General features: G+C 36.8%; 1 protein-coding gene across 2 annotated transcripts in view; it reads left to right on the forward strand.

Moving 5' to 3' along the window:
- Positions 1–22,372, forward strand: part of LOC137033127 (A disintegrin and metalloproteinase with thrombospondin motifs 5) — a 50,936-nt gene extending 28,564 nt beyond the window's left edge. For both annotated transcript variants that reach the window (XM_067405265.1, XM_067405266.1), the window contains 7 exons: positions 8,230–8,362; positions 8,443–8,610; positions 9,034–9,317; positions 12,509–12,692; positions 13,873–14,048; positions 16,401–16,576; positions 17,814–22,372. In XM_067405265.1, the coding sequence (XP_067261366.1) occupies positions 8,230–8,362; positions 8,443–8,610; positions 9,034–9,317; positions 12,509–12,692; positions 13,873–14,048; positions 16,401–16,576; positions 17,814–18,453 (1,761 nt within the window). In that variant the 3' untranslated portion in view covers positions 18,454–22,372. The remainder of the gene's footprint in view (positions 1–8,229; positions 8,363–8,442; positions 8,611–9,033; positions 9,318–12,508; positions 12,693–13,872; positions 14,049–16,400; positions 16,577–17,813) is intronic.
- Positions 22,373–22,542: the final 170 nt, after the last annotated feature.

The following is a 22,542-nucleotide window of genomic DNA, read 5'->3' on the forward strand; positions in this document are numbered from 1 at the left end:
TCACAATTCTAAACTCTCAATTGCAAATGTCAGACTTGTGAGATAAAAAGTCACAATTACCTTTTTTATATGTTTTTTTATTTCATGGCGGAAACAGTCTTCCATACTGTAAATATTGATACCTAATGCAACTAAAGTTAACAAATTGAAGTTTATTCTAAAGTGTTGCCAACAAATCTTGCATTGACTAGTTTTAACTATTTAAAGTCGTCATGAAAGGGAAGTTGCGCTCATCTTCTGGGACAAGAACAAATGTTGGGCGGGGTTTGATTTTGTCCATGGGGAATTGATTGGATGGTTGTGGTTTGCTATTGGTGGATTTCATGTGAGTGACAGGTTGCCCCGCCCTCGTCATCAGAGCAGAGAAAAGATGCTGCAAGAGGGAGGAGAAGATATTCTGATTCAAGTTTACGAGCAACATGAATTTAAAACAAAAATGATGTACACCAATAAAAACTGCAATAAACCATAAAAATTAATTCCCTTCAGCAGAAAAATTCCGATTGACTTCCCAAGTGCCCTCGGTTGGCATCTCAGTAAGTGGCGCTGACGTCGTTTCCCTCTCACAAGAGCCGCCACTGCGAATCCCACAGAGACGCAGCTTCTCTTGGCAGCGGTGCACGGACGGCTGGTGCCAGCGGCGTCTTTCCTCTGGTGGTGTGGAGTCTGACACACCTGCTGGCGTAGAGTGTGTGTGTTTAAGAGTGTGTGGTTGTGAAGTACACCATGTCAACAAGCCCTGATGGGCAACAGAAGCCCACAGACACCCACTGAGAGCGCTGGAACCGCGGCCAAGCCGGAGCACAAAGGCTATGAAATAACTGAAGCATCATTTCCTCTCACAGTTTCCCAAAACCTCCTCTGTCTCACCACTAGGACTGATTTGATATATTTATTGAGAGAGAAACTCATCCAAAAACAAGAATCTGTCATCATTTACTCACCCTCATTTTGTTCAAAAAACTGAAAAACTACAAACATGGCATACATACATGTCATGTGCGGGACACCGTATGAGGAACATTAAAAATAAGAAAGTCAAATGGGTGAGTAAATGCTGACAGAATGTTCAATGTGGTTCTTTTAAGGCACTTAATAAGAGCACACGTTAATGTGTCTTTTAAGCCAAACTATTTGACATCTGCACTATAATTGTGTGTTCCTCATCGGCCCCCGAAGCACAATGACGCTGAAAGCCTTTTAGTCAAATACTTTATAGATTCATTAACGCTGCCAGGACGTCTAGGGACATGAATGAAACCATCGATACACGTGATCTGCGTCACACTGGCAGAACGCTAGAGCTCGACGACTGCTCAGTTTCACTAGTCGTCTAGAACAACAGTGGACTAGTTGAAAGTGCCATTAACAGCAGTATAAATAGCATCTAACAACCATTTACACTTAATGCAAAGAAAATACGTCTGAGAAATGAAGGGGGTTTATAAACATTAAACATGCGCTCTAGAACAGTGCCGGTCTCGTTTCAGCCCCAGAATGCACTCGTGCGTGTGGATGTGTCCGTGCAGCTCGATGCAAAGCACAGAACAAGGGCCACATTGAGAGCTCATCAGCTTTTGGGTGAATGTGTGATTATGAGTGGTCACATCAGACGGACGGACGCATGACTGCGCTGAGGGACACAATGCTGCATGTGTCTGTTCATGCAGATTTGTGTGTGTTACGTCACAGTCGTGATTTTCAGATGAGAGCAGGTGCATTGCATGAGCAGATATGATGCAATAACACACACTTGTCTTAGTTTCTCATGTGTCCGGATATACATAGAGCAATGTCCAACGTTTGGAGTCGGTACGATTTTTTAATGTTTCTGAAAAAAAGTCTCTTCTGCTCGCCAAGGCTGGATTTATTTGATCAAAAATACAGTAAAAAAATAAATAAAAAAAAGTTAAAATAAATGTTTTCTATGTGAATATACAGTAAAGTGTAATTTATTCCTGTGATCAAAGCTGAATTTTCAGCATCATTACTCCAGTCTTCAGTGTCACATGATCCTTCAGAAATCATTCTGATATGATGATTTGCTGCTCAGGAACAATTTATTTTAAAAAAACAAAAGCTTTTTATCTCACAATTCTGACTTAATAACTCACAATTGCTACTTTATCTTGTGATTCTAACTTTATAACTCACACTTATGACTTTTTATCTCACAATTCTGACTTTATAACTCGCACTTGCGACTTTTTATCTCACAATTGTGACTTTATATCTCGCACTTACGACTTTTCATTTCGCAATTGTGACTTTATAACTTGCACTTATGACTTTTTATCTCACAATTCTGACTTTATAACTCGCACTTGCGACTTTTTATCTCGCAATTGTGACTTTATAACTCGCACTTGCGACTTTTTATCTCACAATTCTGACTTTATAACTCGCACTTGCGACTTTTTATCTCACAATTGTGACTTTATATCTTGCACTTACGACTTTTTATCTCGCAATTGTGACTTTATAACTCGCACTTGCGACTTTTTATCTCGCAATTGTGACTTTATAACTCGCACTTGCGACTTTTTATCTCACAATTGTGACTTTATATCTTGCACTTACGACTTTTCATTTCGCAATTGTGAATTTATAACTTGCACTTATGACTTTTCATCTCGCAATTGTGACTTTATAACTCGCACTTACGACTTTTTATCTCGCAATTGTGACTTTATAACTCGCACTTGCGACTTTTTATCTCGCAATTGTGACTTTATAACTCGCACTTGCGACTTTTCATTTCGCAATTGTGACTTTATAACTTGCACTTATGACTTTTTATCTCACAATTCTGACTTTATAACTCGCAATTACGACTTTTTATCTCACAATTCTGACTTTATAACTCGCACTTGCGACTTTTTATCTCGCAATTGTGACTTTATAACTCGCAATTCTGACTTTATACTTGCACTTATGACTTTTTATCTCGCAATTCTGACTTTATATCTCGCAGTTGTGACTTTATATCACGCAATTCTGACTTTATCAAAAGAAAGTCAGAATTGTGAGTAAACAGTCGCAATTACCTTTTTTATTTTTTATTCAGTGGCGGAAACAAGCTTCCACACTTCCATAAAAATTAAGGAGTTTAGTTTTATCTTGAGTTCATCATTATTTATATAAAAGTTCATTTTTAATAGCTACTAAGGCTGGTAAATTTTCTCAGTCCACCGGGCCGTTTGAACTTGTATGTACTGTACACATACAGTATGTACTGTACACACAGAGGGTGTATGTATGCGTACAGACAGAGTAAATACTGTACTGTTTGTTCAGGAGTCTGAGAGAGAGTTCACGTGTGGTTTTGTATGTGATTTCATAGGACAAATGTTTGTGCATGTTGTCCTTCTTTCTGTGCATCAACACATGTGTGTCTCTAGAGCCTCCTGCAGTGATTTCTAGCATATATTAACGTTGTTTTGTAACATTCATCCGCTGTCTGTCGGCCAGTTGTGGTGCTCTGGGGCATTTCACACGTCCGACATTTCAGCTGCTATACATTGACAGTTCACTGAAAACCTCTGAGATGTTCTGGATCCATCCGTCTGCACTCCACGCTGTCTGAAATCCTCACCGTCCGTGCCAACGTTGGGTAGCAACAGTCTGGGATTGGATCCGGTTTCTCCGGAGGAACTCAGTGGGATGAGGAATTTGTTTTTGACACAAAGAAGAGCTGGAGTTGATATGGATTATATATGGAATATTATTTTGTTGCCTTGACAAAGCCAGTATACTGAAATCCTATTTCAGCTTATTATTAGTGGTGCTTGTGAAGCGAAGCATCACTATTATAAACTCACATGCTTGTAACTCGTCTCTTGTTTGCTAGCATTGTGCTAATTCAAGTTAGCAATGTGTTAAAACATGCTAGCAAAGTGCTAATTCATGTTAAAACATGATAGCAACTTGTTTAATCGGGATAGCATGCTAAAACATGCTGATTCATGCTAGCAACATGTAAAAAAATGCCAGCAGCACATTAAATCATGCTAGCAAACATGCTAATTAATACAAGCAATGTGTTAAAACTTAGCAGAATGTTAAATCATGCTAACAATATGCTAATGTATGTTGATTCATGTTAACAGTGTGCTAAAACATGTTAGCAGCATGCTTAATCTTGTAAGCAAATTGTTAATTCACATGAAAACATGATAACAACATGCTTAATCGTGCTAGCAGCATGTTAAAACATGCTGATTCATGCTAGCAACACGTTAAAAAATACCAGCAGCACATTAAATCATGCTAGCAAAATGATAATTAATGCAGGCAATGTGCTAAAACTTGTAACAACATGCTAAATAAAGCTAGCAATGTGTAATTCATGTTAGCAAACAAGCTTAAACATAGCAATGTATTAAAACATGCTAACAGAATGCTAAATCATGTTAGCAAAATGCTAATTAATGCTAGCAATGTGTTAAAACATGCTAGCAGCATGCTTAATCATGTTATCAAAGTGCTAATTTACATTAAAACAAGATAACACCATGCTAATCGTGTTAGTAGCATTCTAAAACTTGCTGATTCATGCTAGAAAAATGTAAAAACAAAAGCCAGCAGCACATTAAATCATGCAAGCAATAAGCTAAAACTTGTAACAAAATGCTAAATCATGCTAGCAATATGCTAATTCATGTTAGCAACAAGCTTAAACAAACTAGCAATGTATTAAAACAAGATAGCAGAATGTTAAATCATGCAAGCAACAAGCTAAAACTTGTAACAACATGGTAAATCATGCTAGCAATGTGCTAATTCATGTTAGCAACAAGCTTAAACATACTAGCAATGTATTAAAACATGATAGCAGTATGCTAAATCATGCAAGCAACATGCTAATTAATGCTAGCAATGTGTTAAAACATGTAGGCAACATGTTAGCAATCTAGTAAGACATGTTTGTAACATGTTAAGCTTCATGCTAAAAATGCTCGCAACAAGCTAATTCATGCTTACAGTCTACTAAAACATGCTACAAACATGCAAAGAAAAAATGCAAAGACACGCTAACAACATGTTAAAAATTGTTAGTGACATGCTAGGAAGCTTATAAAACTTTCAAACATTCAGAAAAGGCTTTGTCTCAATTAAATTTAATTTCTAGTTTTAGTTAATGTTTTTTTTTTTTTTTAAGTAACAGAAATGTTATGTTTTCAGTTAACTATAATAAACCTGGTTAGACCGTTATAGGAGTGATATGAATACTTTTCATTTTAAGACGCCTGATTTTGTAGATCCAAATAGGCCAGATGCGATGTGACCGAACCTCTTCACTCAGATCAGTGCTGATGCTCCTCTCATAACCATGAAGACCACAGAAGGACGTCTGCAAACAGACCCCAGATCAGTCAAACAGAGGCCATGGGCTCAGGCCTGCAACGCCCTATAAATCAGAACCAGGTGACAGAAACTCGCGGTGCTACAGAATCAAATATCAAGAGTCGTCTCCACCTCCCCGCACGTCTTCCTGTCTGTCTGCTGTCGACATGTTTGCTCAGAACGCTTGCCAAGCGCCAGAGCCGTCGGGATATAAACATTCTGTGTGCGTTTGCGTGCGAGTCGGATCTTCCGAACTGACCCGGGAGTGTCCGGCACCTTGCATCTTGATAATTTCTTAGCTTTTTGTTTTCCAGTTAATGCATCTAAACAGTTCAAACTGACTAAACGATAGGAGAAATTCTGCATGCATCACCAGAGAGAAGTCTGTCATTTTACTGGAGGATCCACTTATGTCTTTTTGACTTTTGACATTATGAGGTCAAAACATTTGTAAAAAATGAAACATGCATGGATGAATTGTTCACTAAAAACATGCATTTGGAACATAAATAGGGTGAATTTACATTTCATGCCAACTTTAAAGCATAAATCTAACAAAATTGAGTGAGTTTTATTTCAGTGATGTTTACATGCAGCTCTCTGTTTGAGCTGTTTTCCCTCAATGATTCCCTTATTTTCCGGCTCTTCCTTTGGCCGACATAGTTCCCTGATTCCCTTAGGCAGGAATTCCTCTGTCCATATCAAGTTGCTCTCTCTCCGTCTCTTTCGTTTTTCTGTGAAAACTCCGTGAACAACAGAAGACTAACTTTCTCATAATCATTTCTATACACTTGTGGAGTGCAGTATATGAACATGAGCTGTGTTCACTTGATTACACATTACACATGCGCTCCGCTGAGGTCATGAGCTAAACTTCTCTCTGAACCCGTTTACACACACACAGACACTCACGCAGCATGTTGCTTTTATAAATGCAAGTGGTTCCCCCATGTGAAGAGTTGCTTTCTCATGTGGCTCGGAGAACAGAGTCCAGGCTGTTTTCATCCACTCGGACTAAATGAGTAAACACACCGAGCACCTGTGAGAAATCGACCTGTCTAAGTGCGTTTGAGAGCATTTGCATGTCTTTCTGTGAGGATTGTTAGTCAATCACATCTGACAATAAACATGAAAACATGTACGGTGAAGGTCTGCTTTGAAACTGTTGCATTAAACGCTAAAGTAGTTAAACTAGTCATAAAAAACATTTTCTGATAGATGGCTTTACATCTTTTCATTGGTCCAACTGGAAATGTCATGTTTCCAAATCCCAGGTTGACACAGTCAGGACCAGTGTTTTTATTGTTAACTAAAACTATTAGAAACTGTTCAGGTAAGAAACACTACAGAAATTAAATAAAGTAATTAACACTCTGAGTTTTGCAGGTTTTTTTCACATTGCAGCAAAACAGACTTAAAATACTCCGCCATGTCAGAAGTCTGTGATTCAGCTCATTATCCGCTAATGCGGCCACGCCCACGGAGCCAGCGCTATTCAGACGCAAATTCAGAGGCAATACATGCATTCATCATCTCAATCGTGTATTTATTGTCTTCAAAAGTGTTTATCTGGTTGTAAAAGTCATGGTTAGCAAGCTCTAGAAGACATGCAGTTAGTTCCTGTTTTCTTTTCTTCTATAGATGAATTTTAGATGAGTTTTTGTTTCTTTAGCGCCCTCCGGCTGCAGTATGAATTGGAAACTCCATTCATGGAATAGCCTCTTCTTCTTTTAGATGAATTTGTGGACTAAAAATGCACACAGAGCGCCCTCCGACTTCAAGGATGAATTGAAAACACCAGCGCTCATAGTAATGACAATGAATATTAAATAAATATAACTCCTCTGTATAGAAAATTGACATAAGCATATGAGAATCCAATATTTCTCCAAATGTGCATGCATTTAAACTAAAAGCCTATATTCAGACTCTTTGCATCACAGAAATACATTATATTTTAAAGTATAATATAAAACTATTACTTTATATTGTAATAATATTTTTCCTTTATGTTTCATATATCATAATGAGCTTGATACATCACAGAAGGTTTTTTTCACAGCCTACCTGACTGAAATGCCTCATTAATATGCAAGTCATTTCAGCTCATTACTATCCAATTCTTTTGTCTTCTCAGGTGAGAATGGCCCATTTTCAGTGGTGATTCACGCCTCCTCGCATACTGTGTTCCTTGGCAAAAAGTGTCTTACAAAAACTAAATCAATATATTGTTTTATATGAAGGAGTAGGCAGCATAATTTTTACATAATTTTGAAGCAAAAACTTTAGTCTACAACCTCCAATACCCAGAAGTCTTGTGAACACAGATTTAATATACTTTTTTTGCCCTTATTTCAGTGACTTAATTTTTTTTGTTTTTTCAATAACCACGCATAAATGTTATTCCTTCAAAAACACAAACATGTACATACATGTTCCTCACATATTATTGTAGCCTAGTTTGTGCTGAATACAGTGTAATGACACTTTTTCCATTAATATGTTTATGAACAACTGAAAAAAGCACAAATGTCAGGGCATGTCAAAACTTCTCCAAGCCCCCTGATCGGTGTGTAAATGTATACTCTAAAATTGTTTCTTTTTTATTGTTCTTATTGCATATCGTTTCTTGTTATTTGTACTGTATTGACTCTTACTGAATTGTGTATTGTTTACTGGTTATTGTCCTTATTGTGTATTCTCTTATATTTATTGTCTTGTATTTTATGGTTTCTTATGTCCTTCTACCCCGTCTTGTTTTAGAGGAATGGTCAAAATAAGAATTTCATTATGTTAAGTACAGAAGTACAGCTGTGGATGCATCATCACTAAAGTCTGAGAGTTTGAACTGGTATTGATGAGCATGTGTGTGTGTGTTTTCAGGATCTGTGCGGTCATCACTCGTGTGACACTCTCGGCATGGCTGACGTGGGCACCGTATGTTCTCCGGAGCGGAGTTGTGCCATCATCGAGGACGACGGCCTTCACGCGGCATTCACCGTGGCGCATGAGATCGGTACAGACAAGCACACACACGAATAATCCACGTGCATGCACAAACACCTCGATGACATCACTTCCTGTGTGTGTGCGTAGGGCACCTGCTGGGTCTGTCCCACGATGACTCGAAGTTCTGCGAGGAGCGCTTCGGCTCCACTGAGGACAAGCGACTGATGTCGTCCATCCTGACCTCCATCGACGCGTCCAAACCCTGGAGCCGCTGCACGTCCGCCACCATCACGGACTTCTTCGACGACGGCAATGGTGAGAAATGACTATGACGGAATTTAATGTTGCTTTTCTCAAAAATGAAGTTTAAATATTTAATGGTTATAAAGCAAATTATTTTTAATTTGAAAATCTGCAGACTTATATTATTGCTATTATTGATTTCTGAAGTATCATGTGGAGTAATGATGCTGAAAATCCAGCTTTGATCACAGGAATAAATGAAAATGTTTTAAATTGGAAAAATATTTCAAAATTTTTGCTGTATTTTCAGTCAAATAAATGCAGAGTAGGTGTGAGTAGGAGAGACTTCTTTCTAAATCATTTACTACTGATTTCACACTTTTATATTGTAGAAATATAATGAAAATCACCATTTTGCCCTGTGTTTGATGTGCACATAGTTCTATCTCTTCTCCACAAACGTCTTCACATCTTCCTCTTGTTGTGTGTCTGTAGCCGAGTGTTTGTTGGACGTCCCTCGTCTGCCTCTTCTGGGTCCCGAGGAGCTTCCCGGTCAGAGTTATGACGCTGTGCAGCAGTGCCGTCTAGCCTTTGGTCCCGAGTACACCATGTGTCCCGGGATGGACGTGTGCGCCCGCCTGTGGTGTGCCGTCATCAGGAAGGGTCAGATGGTGTGTCTGACCAAAAAACTGCCTGCTGTTGAAGGAACGCCGTGTGGGAAGGGAAGAATCTGTCTGCAGGGGAAATGTGTGGACAAGACCCGAAAGAGACACTACTCGGTAAGACGAGAGCTCAGAGGTGATGTTGTGAAATTAAAAATGACTTGTTTGTCACCCTAAGCAATCTGTCTGTCTGAGAGACTTAAAACCTTCAAACTTAAGGTTTTAAAACTGTTTCAAACTTCAAGCTTTAAACATTATTTCAAACTTAAAACTGCTTCAAATTTCAAGCTTTTAAAAACATTTCAAACTTAAAAACTTATAGGGAAACCAGAAAAGCGTGGCACCAGATCACAGTCCAAACAAATACTTGTACATACAGCTTCTGGTGGTGCGTAGATTCAAAGATAACTCCAAGATCAAAAAGACTTGAAAGATCCACGCACAAGAATAAAGTCAAAAAAGCTCAAAAGAATTTATTTTCCAGAGGCCACATAAAGTGCAAAATGTGCAAGTGCAAAGTGCAAAACGTTTTCGGGATCAACCCGTCAGTGCATCTCTGTCTTTTTAAACTTAAAAACTTACAAATTTAAAGCTTTAAAAACTACTTAAAACTTAAAACTGCTTCACACTTCAAGCTTTTAAAACTATTTTAAACTTAAAACCATAAATTTAAAGCTTTAAAGGCTATTTCAAGCTTAAAACTGCTTCAAACTTAAAGCTTTTAAAACTATTTGAAACTTTAAGATTTTAAAACTATTTCAAACTTAAAACTGCTTCAAACTTCAAGCTTTAAAAACTATTTCAAACTTAAAACTGCTTCAACCTTCAAGCTTTTAAAACTATTTCAAACTTAAAAACGTACAAATTTAAAGCTTTAAAAACTATTTCAAACTTAAAACCTTAAATTTAAAGCTTTAAAGGCTATTTCAAGCTTAAAACCTTTAAACTTCAAGCTTTTAAAACTATTTCAAACTTAAAACTGCTTCAAACTTCAAGCTTTTAAAACTGTTTCAAACTTAAAACCTTCAAACTTCAAGCTTTAAAAGCTATTTCAAACTTCAAGCTTTTAAAACTGTTTCTAACTTAAAACCTTCAAACTTCAAGCTTTAAAAACTGATTCAAACTTTAAAATTGTAAAACAATTTCAAACTTAAAACTGCTTCAAACTTCAAGCTTTAAAAACAATTTCAAACTCAAAACTGCTTCAAACTTCAAGCTTTTAAAACTATTTCAAACTTAAAACCTTCAAACTTCAAGCTTTAAAAGCTATTTCAAACTTTAAGATTTTAAAACTATTTCAAACTTAAAACTGATTCAAACTTCAAACTTTAAAAACAATTTCAAACTCAAAACTGATTCAAACTTCAAGCTTTAAAATCAAACTTAAAACCTTAAATTTAAAGCTTTAAAGGCTATTTCAAGCTTAAAACCTTCAAACTTCAAGCTTTTAAAACAAATTCAAACTTAAAGTTTTAAAACCTATATTTGAAACTTCAAACTGCTTAAACTTCAAGCTTTTTAAACTATTTCAAACTTAAAACCTTCAAACCTAAAGCTTTAAAACTATTTGAAACTATTTGGGACATTAGTTATGAACTAACAATGAAAAATACTTCTAAAGCATTTATTAATCTTATTTAATGTTACTTTCATCATTTACTAATACATTATTAAAGTAAAACTTGTTGTCAACTACTAATCCTAACCCTAACCTAACAGTCTACTAATACTCTAATGAATTAGTTGACATGTGGTTGCAAATTAATGAGAGTTAATTGACATGTAGTTGCAAAGTTACTTATAGTTAGTAGTTTGTCTAATGCATAACCCAAGCTGATTGACTTGCTTCTACTGTTCTTCATCCTGTTGTGTCTTTAAACATTCTGATCTCATTGCTTTGTGTGTTTTAACCACACCCGTGTTGTTAATCCATCTGGTTCCCAGTGTTTCTCTGAGCTTTACATGCTTGATCTCTCTCACCAGTGTTTCGTTCACATAATAAACATCAGATCTCTGCTTTAGATGAGTTCTGCGGTCTCTGTATTTGAGCGAGGAATTCCGGCTTTAAGCGTCTCTCAAACAATCCTGCGGTTCTTCAGACACATCGATCGATCTCTTTCTCATGCTGCTTTCTCTCTCGCTTCATCATATTGATTTCTCTTCTGCTCGTTCTGTTTATCAGATGCTCACCTTCAGAATAGCTACTGAGAAGAAGTTGTGCTTTTGAGGCTTGTGTCTCATTAGCATTTAAAAGAAGTTTTTGAAAGAAGTCTCTTCTGCTCAGCACGGCTGCTTTTTTATTAAACATACAGTAAAAATGTGAAATATTTTTACAGTTTAAAACAGCTGTTTTCTATGTGAATACATTTAAAATTTTAATTTATTGCTGTGATTCAAAACTGAGTTTTCAGCATCATTACTCCAGTCTTCAATGTCATATGCGTAACAGTTGTGCTGCTTCATATTTTTGTCAAAACCAACATACTTTTTATTTTTTTACGATCCTTTGATGAATACAATGTTCAAAAGAACAGCGTTTATTTGAAACAGAATCTTTTGTAACATTATAAATGTCACTTTTGATCAATTTAATGCATCCTTGTTGAATAAAAAGATTAATTTAATTCACTCAGACGTTAGCCCTCCTGGCCCGAGCGTTTCTCTTAACTCTGTTTTCCTCATGTGTCAGGCTGTTCTGAGTTAACTAGATTAGTATCAAACACATTTAACCAGCAGGAATTTCCCATCCTCTCTCCTGGCCGGCTGGTCCGGGTATTTTTATCCATGTCTCAGAGTCATTAGGTGTTTTAGAGACTCATTTCAGTCCCGATGAAGAATGTTTCCCTTGTGTGAGCGCGCCTCTTCATGCGTGCTTGTTTGTCACATGGAACGAGGAGGAAATGCGGTTCTGGTGTCTCTTTTCCACACCCTTCCTCTCGCTGAATGTCCAGTGTTCAGGTCTCTCGCTCATTTCAGGCTTGTTTATTGCAGGTCAACCTTCTACATAGAACCCTCGCTTCTTTCCCATTTTTGCCCATTCATGTCACTGAATTCTTCAGATTTTACACAAGATGTTAAAGAAACATTAAGCGAATGTTACTTTTAAATCTTCTCTGAACATTCCGAAACAGTAACATAGTAACATTTAAAAAATGTTAAACAAATGTCCAACTAAAATGTTTCAGAATGTTCCATAAATGATGTTTTTTGCTAACATTTTGAAAACATTATTAACGACCATTCTCTTAATGTCACTGGAAGAAGTTTGTGTTGTATGGATCTCTGATTATCTCCCATCGTTCTCTCAGACATCTAACCACGGCAGCTGGAGCTCCTGGGGTCCGTGGGGTTCGTGTTCCCGTACGTGCGGCGGCGGCGTCCAGTTTGCTCATCGTCTCTGCAACAACCCTCCTCCCCGAAACAACGGACGCTACTGCACCGGAAAGAGGGCCGTCTACAGGTCCTGTAACATCACGCCGTGCCCTTCAGCCAGTGAGTGTCCACACACACACACACACACATAAATCATGCATGTTTACGTGAAAAATGCATCAAATTCTAAGGCAGCATCATGTAGATCCCTTACAATGCATGGAAATTAACTTTATCCAATATGACAGAGTCAAGAAAAATGATAATAAATAGGTTGATGAATTGCGATTGTTTTTAATTAGCATCGAGATTTTAGGTTAAAATGTATATGAATGTTTAATGCAAAATGTATTTTAGGTGCTGTAAATCATCATTGTATCTGTTTAGCATTATTGTTTTTTTTCAAGTACATTTACACTAGTAGAAAAGATACTCAAACTCTTTATTAATGACAGCCATTGCACTTTAATAAAATTAACTTTATCATTTAAAAAGTAATAATAATGGTAACAAAAAACGTAATATTAATAAGAATAATAAATTTCATAATATTGTTGTTGTTAATTATTAGACAATTAAAATGTGTTATTTTTTTGTTTATTTCAATTATAATTTAAAAAAATTAAATTATAAAAAGTTATTCTATATATTAAAGTATATTCTATATACTCCTTCATGAAACTTACATATATAATAATATTAATGACAGTCATGGCACTTTAATAAAGATAAACTTAATGAATAATAATAATAATAATAATAATAATAAATTTAACAATACTATTTTATTGTTAATAAGAAACTATTACGATTTAAAAAAAAAATACAAATGATACAAATAATTAATCAAAAATGTTAAAAATCCATAGATTCAGTTCATTTGATTATATATCATTACATTTATAATATCATAATATGATATTTATAATAGCATTATTGATCATAATTCAACTATTAAACATTAGTTAATTTAAAAAATAAAATTAATTAAAAAATGTATAAAATTTTGTATAATAAAAGACGATATTCCATATAATCTTTCAATTAATTTGATCTCATGAAAATTACATATAAAATAATTATAAAATAATTCCCTGATGGAAATAAATGTTTAAACTGATGTGCTGGTCTAAACTGGTTTAAAGAGTTTTTGCCACTCTTCTGCTGGTGCATTCTAGACTGATGCATGAGATGCACAAAACACTGCAAACATGTGTTGTGTGTCAGCGGTTCAGCTTCAGTTAGTGAGTGTTTTCACAACATATCCCACAATCCCTTCACATGTTGTTGTCTGTGTTAGGTAAGAGCTTCAGACAGGAGCAGTGTGAGGTGCGGAACGGCCCTCAGACGGATCCTAAAGGAGTGAAGACGTTCGTGGAATGGGTGCCGAAGTTTGCCGGCGTTCTTCCCAAAGACATGTGCAAACTCACCTGCAGGGCCAAAGGGACGGGATACTATGTAGTGTTCGCACAGAGGGTGAGCGAGTCTCCAGAAGTGCTTCATATCAGATAACTAAGATTTACTGAACATACAGAATGATTACAATCGCTTTTGGACATGATATTATGGTATTCTTTGAAGTACCATGTAAACGTATGGTGTTTATATAACATTTTTTTAATGTTACTTCTTCAAACCCAGCTAATGTTCTCAGAACATTCTGACAAGGTTCTCTCAAAGCTATGAAGGAACGTTCTTCCAGTAACGTTAATAGAATGTTTATTCAAAGTTATCTGGTCAAAAACATTCATGGAATCGTTTGTTTCTGAAACTTTTCGTTGGATGTTCGTCTAACATTTTTAGGAGCCGAAAGTGCGTACGCACCTATTGTATCTTATTAGTATTATTCTTTCGCTCCGCTTCTCCTTCTTACAGTCTATGGCAACCCATAGAACCATATGTTAAAAAGTTGTGAAATTTGGCACACTGATAGAGGGCAGTCTGAGTCTCCAACTCAATCCCTCTAGCGCCACCAACTGTCCAAAGTTGCACTTATGTTTATGCTAAGAATTTAAACAAAATTCCACCATTTTGAATTTTCTGAAAAACATACTTTTCAAACTCCTTCTGTTTTAATTTTCAATCTTCAGACCATCCCAACAAAAATATATGAAATTCAAGTCGATTTGTCAAACCATTTTCGAAAAATGCGCAAATGAATTTTACGTAGTGCTTGCGAAAATAGACGTAAGGCTGTATCTCTTCAACGCTCTATCGTATTCAGACCAAACTTGGTCCATATCATTACAAGCATGACCTGAGGCTATATGCTGCATTTTGGCATAGCGCCACCTACTGGTCTGGAGATAAGAAAAATGGCTATTTTAGCTTATAACTTCTGAACGTTTTTTCAAAAAATCATAAAAGTGGTCTCGTTAGATTTTAAGCATCATGCCGAGTTGAGTGACATCCAATGTTCCTATACCGGCCATTTTGAATTTTGTCACAAAATGCTGTATTTTACAAACGCATGAACATATTGTTATGAAAATCAGTATGGGTCATCGGCATGATGCCCTCAAGGAGTCTGAGAAGTTTGGGACCAGTGCCACCTAGTGATGAAAAAAATTATTTACATGCTTATAACTTTGGGTGTGGTTCATACAGGGCCGCGTTATCCTAATGGGCAACATGGGCTGCAGCCCAGGGCCCCTAACACTGGGGGGGCCCGCGAGACAATCCTCTTTTGCGTTTTAAAACGCATCGTTGTCACACCCGAATCAAGAGTCACAGGCGCGCAGCGGACACGCACGCAGGAATACAACCAGGACAGTGTGCGTAGCGTCTGGGTATGCACGTGCATATGGCTGGATTGGTGGCCCGCTATTACAGGATTAATACCAAGGTATACTTCGGGCGTTCGCATCGCGTAATTTTCGTCATCAAGAGGGTTCGCAGACGTCCGCGCTCCCCGTCCGCGTGCAGCCCAATTTTTGTGATGGCACGGACCGTGTGTGTACTGTACAACAGCCCATGCGAAAGTGAATTGAGTGCTTGACAACAAAAGTCCACTATATAGTGCGCAGTGCACACGCCGAACGCATCTTTCCGCAGCCAAAGACTTTTAGCACGCGCGTCTGTGCGCGAGACAGAAGCCGTGTGCATGTTCATAAAAATGAAGCATAATAGAAATAATGTTGTCAATAACTTGCTAAAGCTTATCTATGCTGTTACTACTAAAATCATTAAGGAGCTGAATAAATGGACAAAGAAAGGGTCCATACAATGTCTTAACGATGATCTATTGCATTTGACCGGCTTTTGCGTTCGTTAGCCCAGGGCCCCGCGAAGGCTTAACGCGGCACTGGGTTCATACATATAAATGTCTATATCTCCTAAACGAAATTATATATTTTCACCACATTTGACATGCTTATATATTGGGGCACTCTGAGGACACACAAAAAAGTGCAGTTTTTAAATGTTTTTTCATGGTTATTCGAACATTCTATTTTATCATTCTTCAAACATTATGGGAACGTTGCTTTTGAATGTTCTAAAAATGTTCTGAAACAAATAGTAACATTTTAAAAAATGTTAGACAAACGTCAAACTAAAATGGTTCCTTGAATGATGTATAAATAATGTTTTTGGAATAACATTATTAAAGACCAGATAACTTTGAATGAACGTTCTATTAACATTACTGGGAAAATGTTGAGAGAACCTTGCCAGAATGCTCGCTGTTTTCATAATGTCATGTCCAATATTACCATAGTGCTTTTGGTACTTTTAGTTGTTATTGATAAATTTATCAAACCTTGAGTATGTGAAAAAGACTTGTGGCATTTCATAGATGAACACAATGTTGGTGTTGTTTTCCGGCAGGTGGTTGATGGGACGGAGTGCCGGCCATACAGCAGTTCAGTGTGTGTGAAAGGGAAGTGCGTTCGCACCGGCTGCGATGGGATCATCGGCTCTAAACTTCAGTACGACAAGTGTGGCATTTGTGGTGGCGATGGAAACAGCTGCATCAAAGTGGCTGGAAATTTCACCAAGAAGAGGTTAGAAAACACACATTTACTAATGAGGACATTACACTTCTATTGCTTTATATTGTCCCCAAAATATGCCCAAGTAGATACAAACACACAGATGCTCATCTAGATCTATTCTACTCTCTCACATCTGGAAATCTGATGCTCTCTGATTCTCTTTCACAGCTTAAGACATACAAAATTGGATGCCTAATGTGATTTACAGAAGTAGGAAATGTTCCTTTGCTTTCCCTGGGAGAGCATTCCTATCAGCATAAAAGAAAAAAAAAATCAGAAATCATACCTCAATACAGCTCAATTTTTTTTCTTCTATGAAATGAAATTCATTGGAGAGCAAATTAAGTCTTTTGCTGCTTCTCAGATGTTCCTCCTGAGAAAAAGACAAAAGTAATGTCGCGTTTTCTCTCTAGAGTTTCAGATTTCAAACTGTGCTCAGATTCACACTCAGAATCCTCAGTATGAACTCAAACATTTCTCATATAAAAGCTCTAGACTCTTACTGGACGATGACTAGTGACTTTGGGTCTGTTTTGAATTCTCCTGAGGAATTTGAGGAGGAACAGATTTGATACCTTAATGAAACACTGAGATTTAAAAGTGTTATAGAAACAAAACAACATAGACAAAGACGACACCAAATCAAGGCAAATTTGTTATTAAAAATGAGAAAAAGTAATTTCATAACTCTTACCTTCAAACCAGATGGCATTGATTGATTGATTGATTGATTGATTGTTTGATTGATTGATTGATTGATTGATTGATTGATTGATTGATTGATTGATTGATTGATTGATTGATTGATTTGGTGGTTGGTTGGTTGGTTGGTTGGTTGCTTGGTAGGTTGATTGATTGATTGATTGATTGATTGATTGATTGATTGATTGATTGATTGATTGATTGATTGATTGATTGATTGATTGATTGATTGATTGATTGATTGATTGATTGATTGATTGATTGATTGATTGGTCCTATTTGTTTGAATTATGCAAAATGCTAAACATTTGTGTTTATTATTAAACATCACATTGCAAGATTTCTTTTACCTTTCCACTACAACATTCTTAAATCAAGATACATTTAGAGTTTACATTTAAAAAAAAAAAAAAAAAAATCTGTCTGAAGTCATTTTGCTTCTCCAGTAAATGTGTCTTGATTGAAGAATGTTTAGATATTTGTACTGGAAAACAAAATGCAAAATAAGACAAAAATACATGTTGACATCCTCTCTGTTCTCCAGTAAGGGCTACACTGATGTGGTGAAGGTCCCCGAGGGTTCAACGCACCTCAAGGTCCGGCAGTACAAAGCAAAGGGCCAGTCGCGCTACACGGCGTACCTCGCCCTGCGGCGGCCCGGAGGAGAATACCTGCTGAACGGGAAGTTCATGATCTCCACGTCCGAGACCATCGTCCCCCTCAACGGCTCGGTTCTCAACTACACCGGCTGGAGTCAGCGGGACGAGGCCCTTCACAGCATGGGCCCCGGGGCCCTTCAGGAGAGCCTGCTGGTGCAGATTCTGGCCACGGACTCCAAGAAACCACTAGACATCCGCTACAGCTTCTTCATGCCCCGCAAAACGCCTCTTCCACCTAGGACATCCGCCGCAGCTTCGGGTACAGCCGCAGCTTTGTCGTCGGCAGAGTTGGTGACATTTACTACCGAGGTTCCTCCAACAACGACGATTGAGCCTCCGACGACGACGACGCCCACGGGGCCGCGCTGGGTGACGGGATCGTGGATGACATGCTCCAGAACTTGCGATACGGGTTGGCAAAGTCGCACAGTTCAGTGCAAAGACCCTCAAGGGAAGCTGGCCAAGAGTTGCACGCTCAGCACCCGGCCGTCGGCCTTCAAACACTGCCTGATTAAAAAGTGCTGAGGATGTAGAGCACGTAGACTGAACCCTCACGTACATGCAGTTGCGTTTGTATAAGTGCTCGAAACACAATCACTGTGGATTCTGCACATTTTATGACTCGGACACGGAGCTTTGGCTCTAGCCTTGAATGTGGCAATGTGTGACCACGCCCCATTGACAAAGCCACACCCCCTGATCCATATGACACGCCCCTTGAGTTCACACTGGCAGTCATTTAAATGTTACTGTAGTGTTTGATGGGTAACACTTTACAATAAGGTCCATTAGTTAACTTTAGATAATGCATTAACTAACAATGAGCAATTTGGGTAACACTTTATGTTAGTGTCCTTGTTACGCATGTTACATGTAGTTACTATAATAATAACTAAAAATTACAAGCAACTAACCCCAAACCAAACTTCATCCTAACCCTAACCCCATAGTAAGTACATGTAGTTAATTAATATTACTCAGTACTTGTATAATTGCACTGTAACAAGGACGCCTTAAAATAAACCTACATTTGTTACAGTATTTAACGTCTGTTGATAAAAATACAACTGTTCATTGTTAGTTAATGTCAAATACAGGTTTTGATTTTATGATTAACATTAAGCTTTAGAATTATTTTTCATTTATAGTGACTAATGTTTACAAATGGAACCTTTTTGTACATTGTTACCGTTTGATATTACAATCAGTTCTGGTAACACCTTATTTTAAGGTGACTCAGTTAAACGTTACATGAACTTACTATATTAACAACTGTAAAATATGTATAATTAAAAGCAACTATCCCTAACCTTAAGCCTATAGTAAGTACATGTAGTTAATTGATATTACTCAGTACTTATTTGTGTACTGTAACAACTGTAACAACGCCACTTTAAAATAGTGTAACCGCCATTCCAAATCGACCGTAGAGCTGCACGATTAATCGCGTTTTAATCATAAACACGATTTCTGCTACTTTTTATTAATTAAGCATAGTTTTCTGCAATATTATAAATCCAAACATGAATCTTGTGGTTAAATTCGCAACCTCTGAGTGACAATACAAAGTCTTTTTGTTGTTGTTTTAATAGTATAATGAAAACGTAATTTGGAATTATAGGAATTAATGAATTTCATTGGTTTTGCTTTGGAGAGAAGCTTTTTTAAAGTTCTTTTTTAAAGTTTTCATGATGTAAAATAGACCCTGCAAATATATAGATACATATATATTCTGATTAATTTTCGCAAATGAAAACAATCATGACTGAAGTCTTGATTATGATTTTCAAACAAAATAATGGTGATTATCAGATTATCGTGCAGCCCTGCTCGACTGCATTATGCAGCTGTATCAGTCTGCGCTCCCATTGGTAGTCGCTGCATTACATCATAGCTCATTTGCATGAAGCTGAACTGAGTTAAACTTGGTTTGCTCTCACTGAACTCTCACTGAAAATGACTGCCCAAAGTAATTTTGCAAATCGCTGTCAGTGTGAACGTCTCATTTAGGGTCTAGATTACCCTAGGGTCAGGAATAGAGCGGTCAGTCTCATAAGGGTTTTCAATGAAGTCTGTCACTGACGGTTTGTTCCTGAGCTGATTTTCAGGGTTTTTGAGCTGAAACACATTGCTCCATGTTTATGTCCGTTTGAGTCTTAAACTCCCTTAATGAACTGATCTTCACTTCTTTGTTATGGAAAAATGAAATAGGGCTCTGTGATTTAAATGTGTGTGTCATTTTATCTGTTCAGGGCTCGAGGTGCTCTGGAACGACACTGTGTGCCCTCGATACTCGCAATAACGCCAGCCGATCACGCTGTTTACATGTCTGTGTGGTTTAGAGAAATGTTCTGGGTTCATAATAAGTTAGTAACACTTTACAATAAGGCCTTATTTGTTAACATTAATTAACTAAAATACAGTTGTGCTTTGTTTATGTTATATCACAGTACAACAAATACAATGTTTATTTTAAAAAAATATATTAGTAAAGGTTGAAATTTAACACTAGCTATGTTTCCATCTACCTATTTTTATGCGCATTTTGGGATATCGCATAAAAAATAAACAATAAATTCTAAAAATGCACATTAAAAATGGAAAAAAAGTGGACCAATCACATCACAGCACCTCAAATCTTGGTTTGGTAATTCTGAAATGCCTGAGTCAAAAAGTCTGTCATCAGAATGATTTGGTTTAAAAGTCTTTTTTCTTGCGAATATCCCGGACGAGCCCCCAACTGTCATTTATGATGGAGGGGAAAAAAGCCAATTGCAGCAACTTATATTTTCATTACTGATATTTTGCACCAGCTTCCCAATTTTTTATGTGATATTAGTTAAATTCGCAACTTTGGATGGAAACATAGATATTAACCACACTCTTAAAGATAAAAGTACTTGTCATTCTTTTGTTCCATGGAGAAACTTTAACATCCATGGAACCCTTCCGTCGCACAAAATAGTGGGAAAAGGTTCTTTAGATTATCAAATGATCTTCACACTAAGAAAAGATGTTCTTTTAAGAACTTAAAACCTTGAATCTTAAGGGTGTTTAAACTACTTCAAACCTTCTGGTCTGGCTTTCTCAAGTCAACTTCAAAGTTTGTTTACAAACTTTACTCATCTAGTTATTCATTGTTAGCTCATGTTAACTAACTAAATGTAACCTTATTGTAAAGTGTTTCCACAGCATCTGTGACACGGTTATCACAGAAAATAATTAGTTTCACGTTTTTTAAAAGTAACACTTTAAATGGACGTCTATGGGGCAGAACATTTACACAGGGTTAATGCAGAAAAAACCTTATATACTAATTGCTATGTACATAAATGTGTTATTTGAACCATAATAGGTTCATTCCACCTCGCTGCTCTTCCATTGTTTTCCATGTAAACATGCTTCTTCTTTCATTTTTAAATGCAAAATCCCTTTTTTGAGTGAACTTTTAAGCAGGAGTTTAATTATATAACTTTGCACAGATGAGATGAATTGTTTAACATGCTTCATGTTTAAGTCTTGTGGCGATGTGTTTGTATTTTAAAATGTATTCTGACATAATGTCGTGCCCCATAGACTTCCATTGTATGTGTGTTACTGTAAACACAACCTTTGAAGCTTACCAGAACATTGCTTTAAATCCTTTTACACCTCAGTTCAACCTTCATTTCTCAGACCGTGAGACACTGAAGCTGAATTAACAATGTTTTCATGCTTCAGTCTTATTTACATATGCAAACGCTCATGCAAATGAACAGCACTTGTCAGATATGTGATTCATATGTGTGTTATTATGACCAGCAGAAAGTCAACATGAAATCAACAGTGACTCTATTTTGAACGGTGCATCTGTGACGTTATTCTAAATTGTCATGATAATATTCCAGAATAATATGACATGCTTTTTCTCAGTGAATATCCTGGAAATGCATCACATTACAGAAGTGCGAATGCACATCAGTGTTGACTTTAAACCTGCTGAAGTTGTTATTCAGTGTGTTTTCAAGATTTCATCTCTCTTCTCCATGTATGCAGTACTGTTTTACCGTCTCAATGGGAAATGGCCGTTTCACTGAAAATACACAGCACTGATTTTTATAATTTATTGTTTGTACAACTGGTATGTGAAAAAAAGAAAACACATGATGAATTTATTTATTGTTATGGTCATTTTGTCTCATAAATACTATTTAACTAGAAATATGAGTGAGCAGAATAGTTCATTTTGAAGAAAATGTGTTTTTTAGCCATCTTCATGAATATATGTGTATATAAAACAAAGCGCTATATTTAAAAGTTTGCATTTTATTGATTCATTTGTTGCCAATGTCCTTTCACTGTTTGTTTAGTTCTCCCAAAAATAAAAATTATGTCATTTACTCACGCTCAATTTGCTCTAAACCTGTAGTTTCTTTGTTCTGTTGAACACAAAAAGATATTTTGGTAACCAAACCCCATATTTTCTACATTATGTAAGTCAGTGGAGGCCAGACATTGTTTGGTTACCAATATTCTTCTTTTGAGAGTGAGTAAATGATTATTTTTGCGTGATCTATCTCTTTAACATCTCTAACTAGTTTCTCAAATGGAACCAATAAACGTTTTTTAAGTCCG

This window comes from Chanodichthys erythropterus, chromosome 12, assembly GCF_024489055.1.
Source record: "Chanodichthys erythropterus isolate Z2021 chromosome 12, ASM2448905v1, whole genome shotgun sequence".
NCBI classification, from domain to species: Eukaryota; Metazoa; Chordata; class Actinopteri; order Cypriniformes; family Xenocyprididae; genus Chanodichthys; species Chanodichthys erythropterus.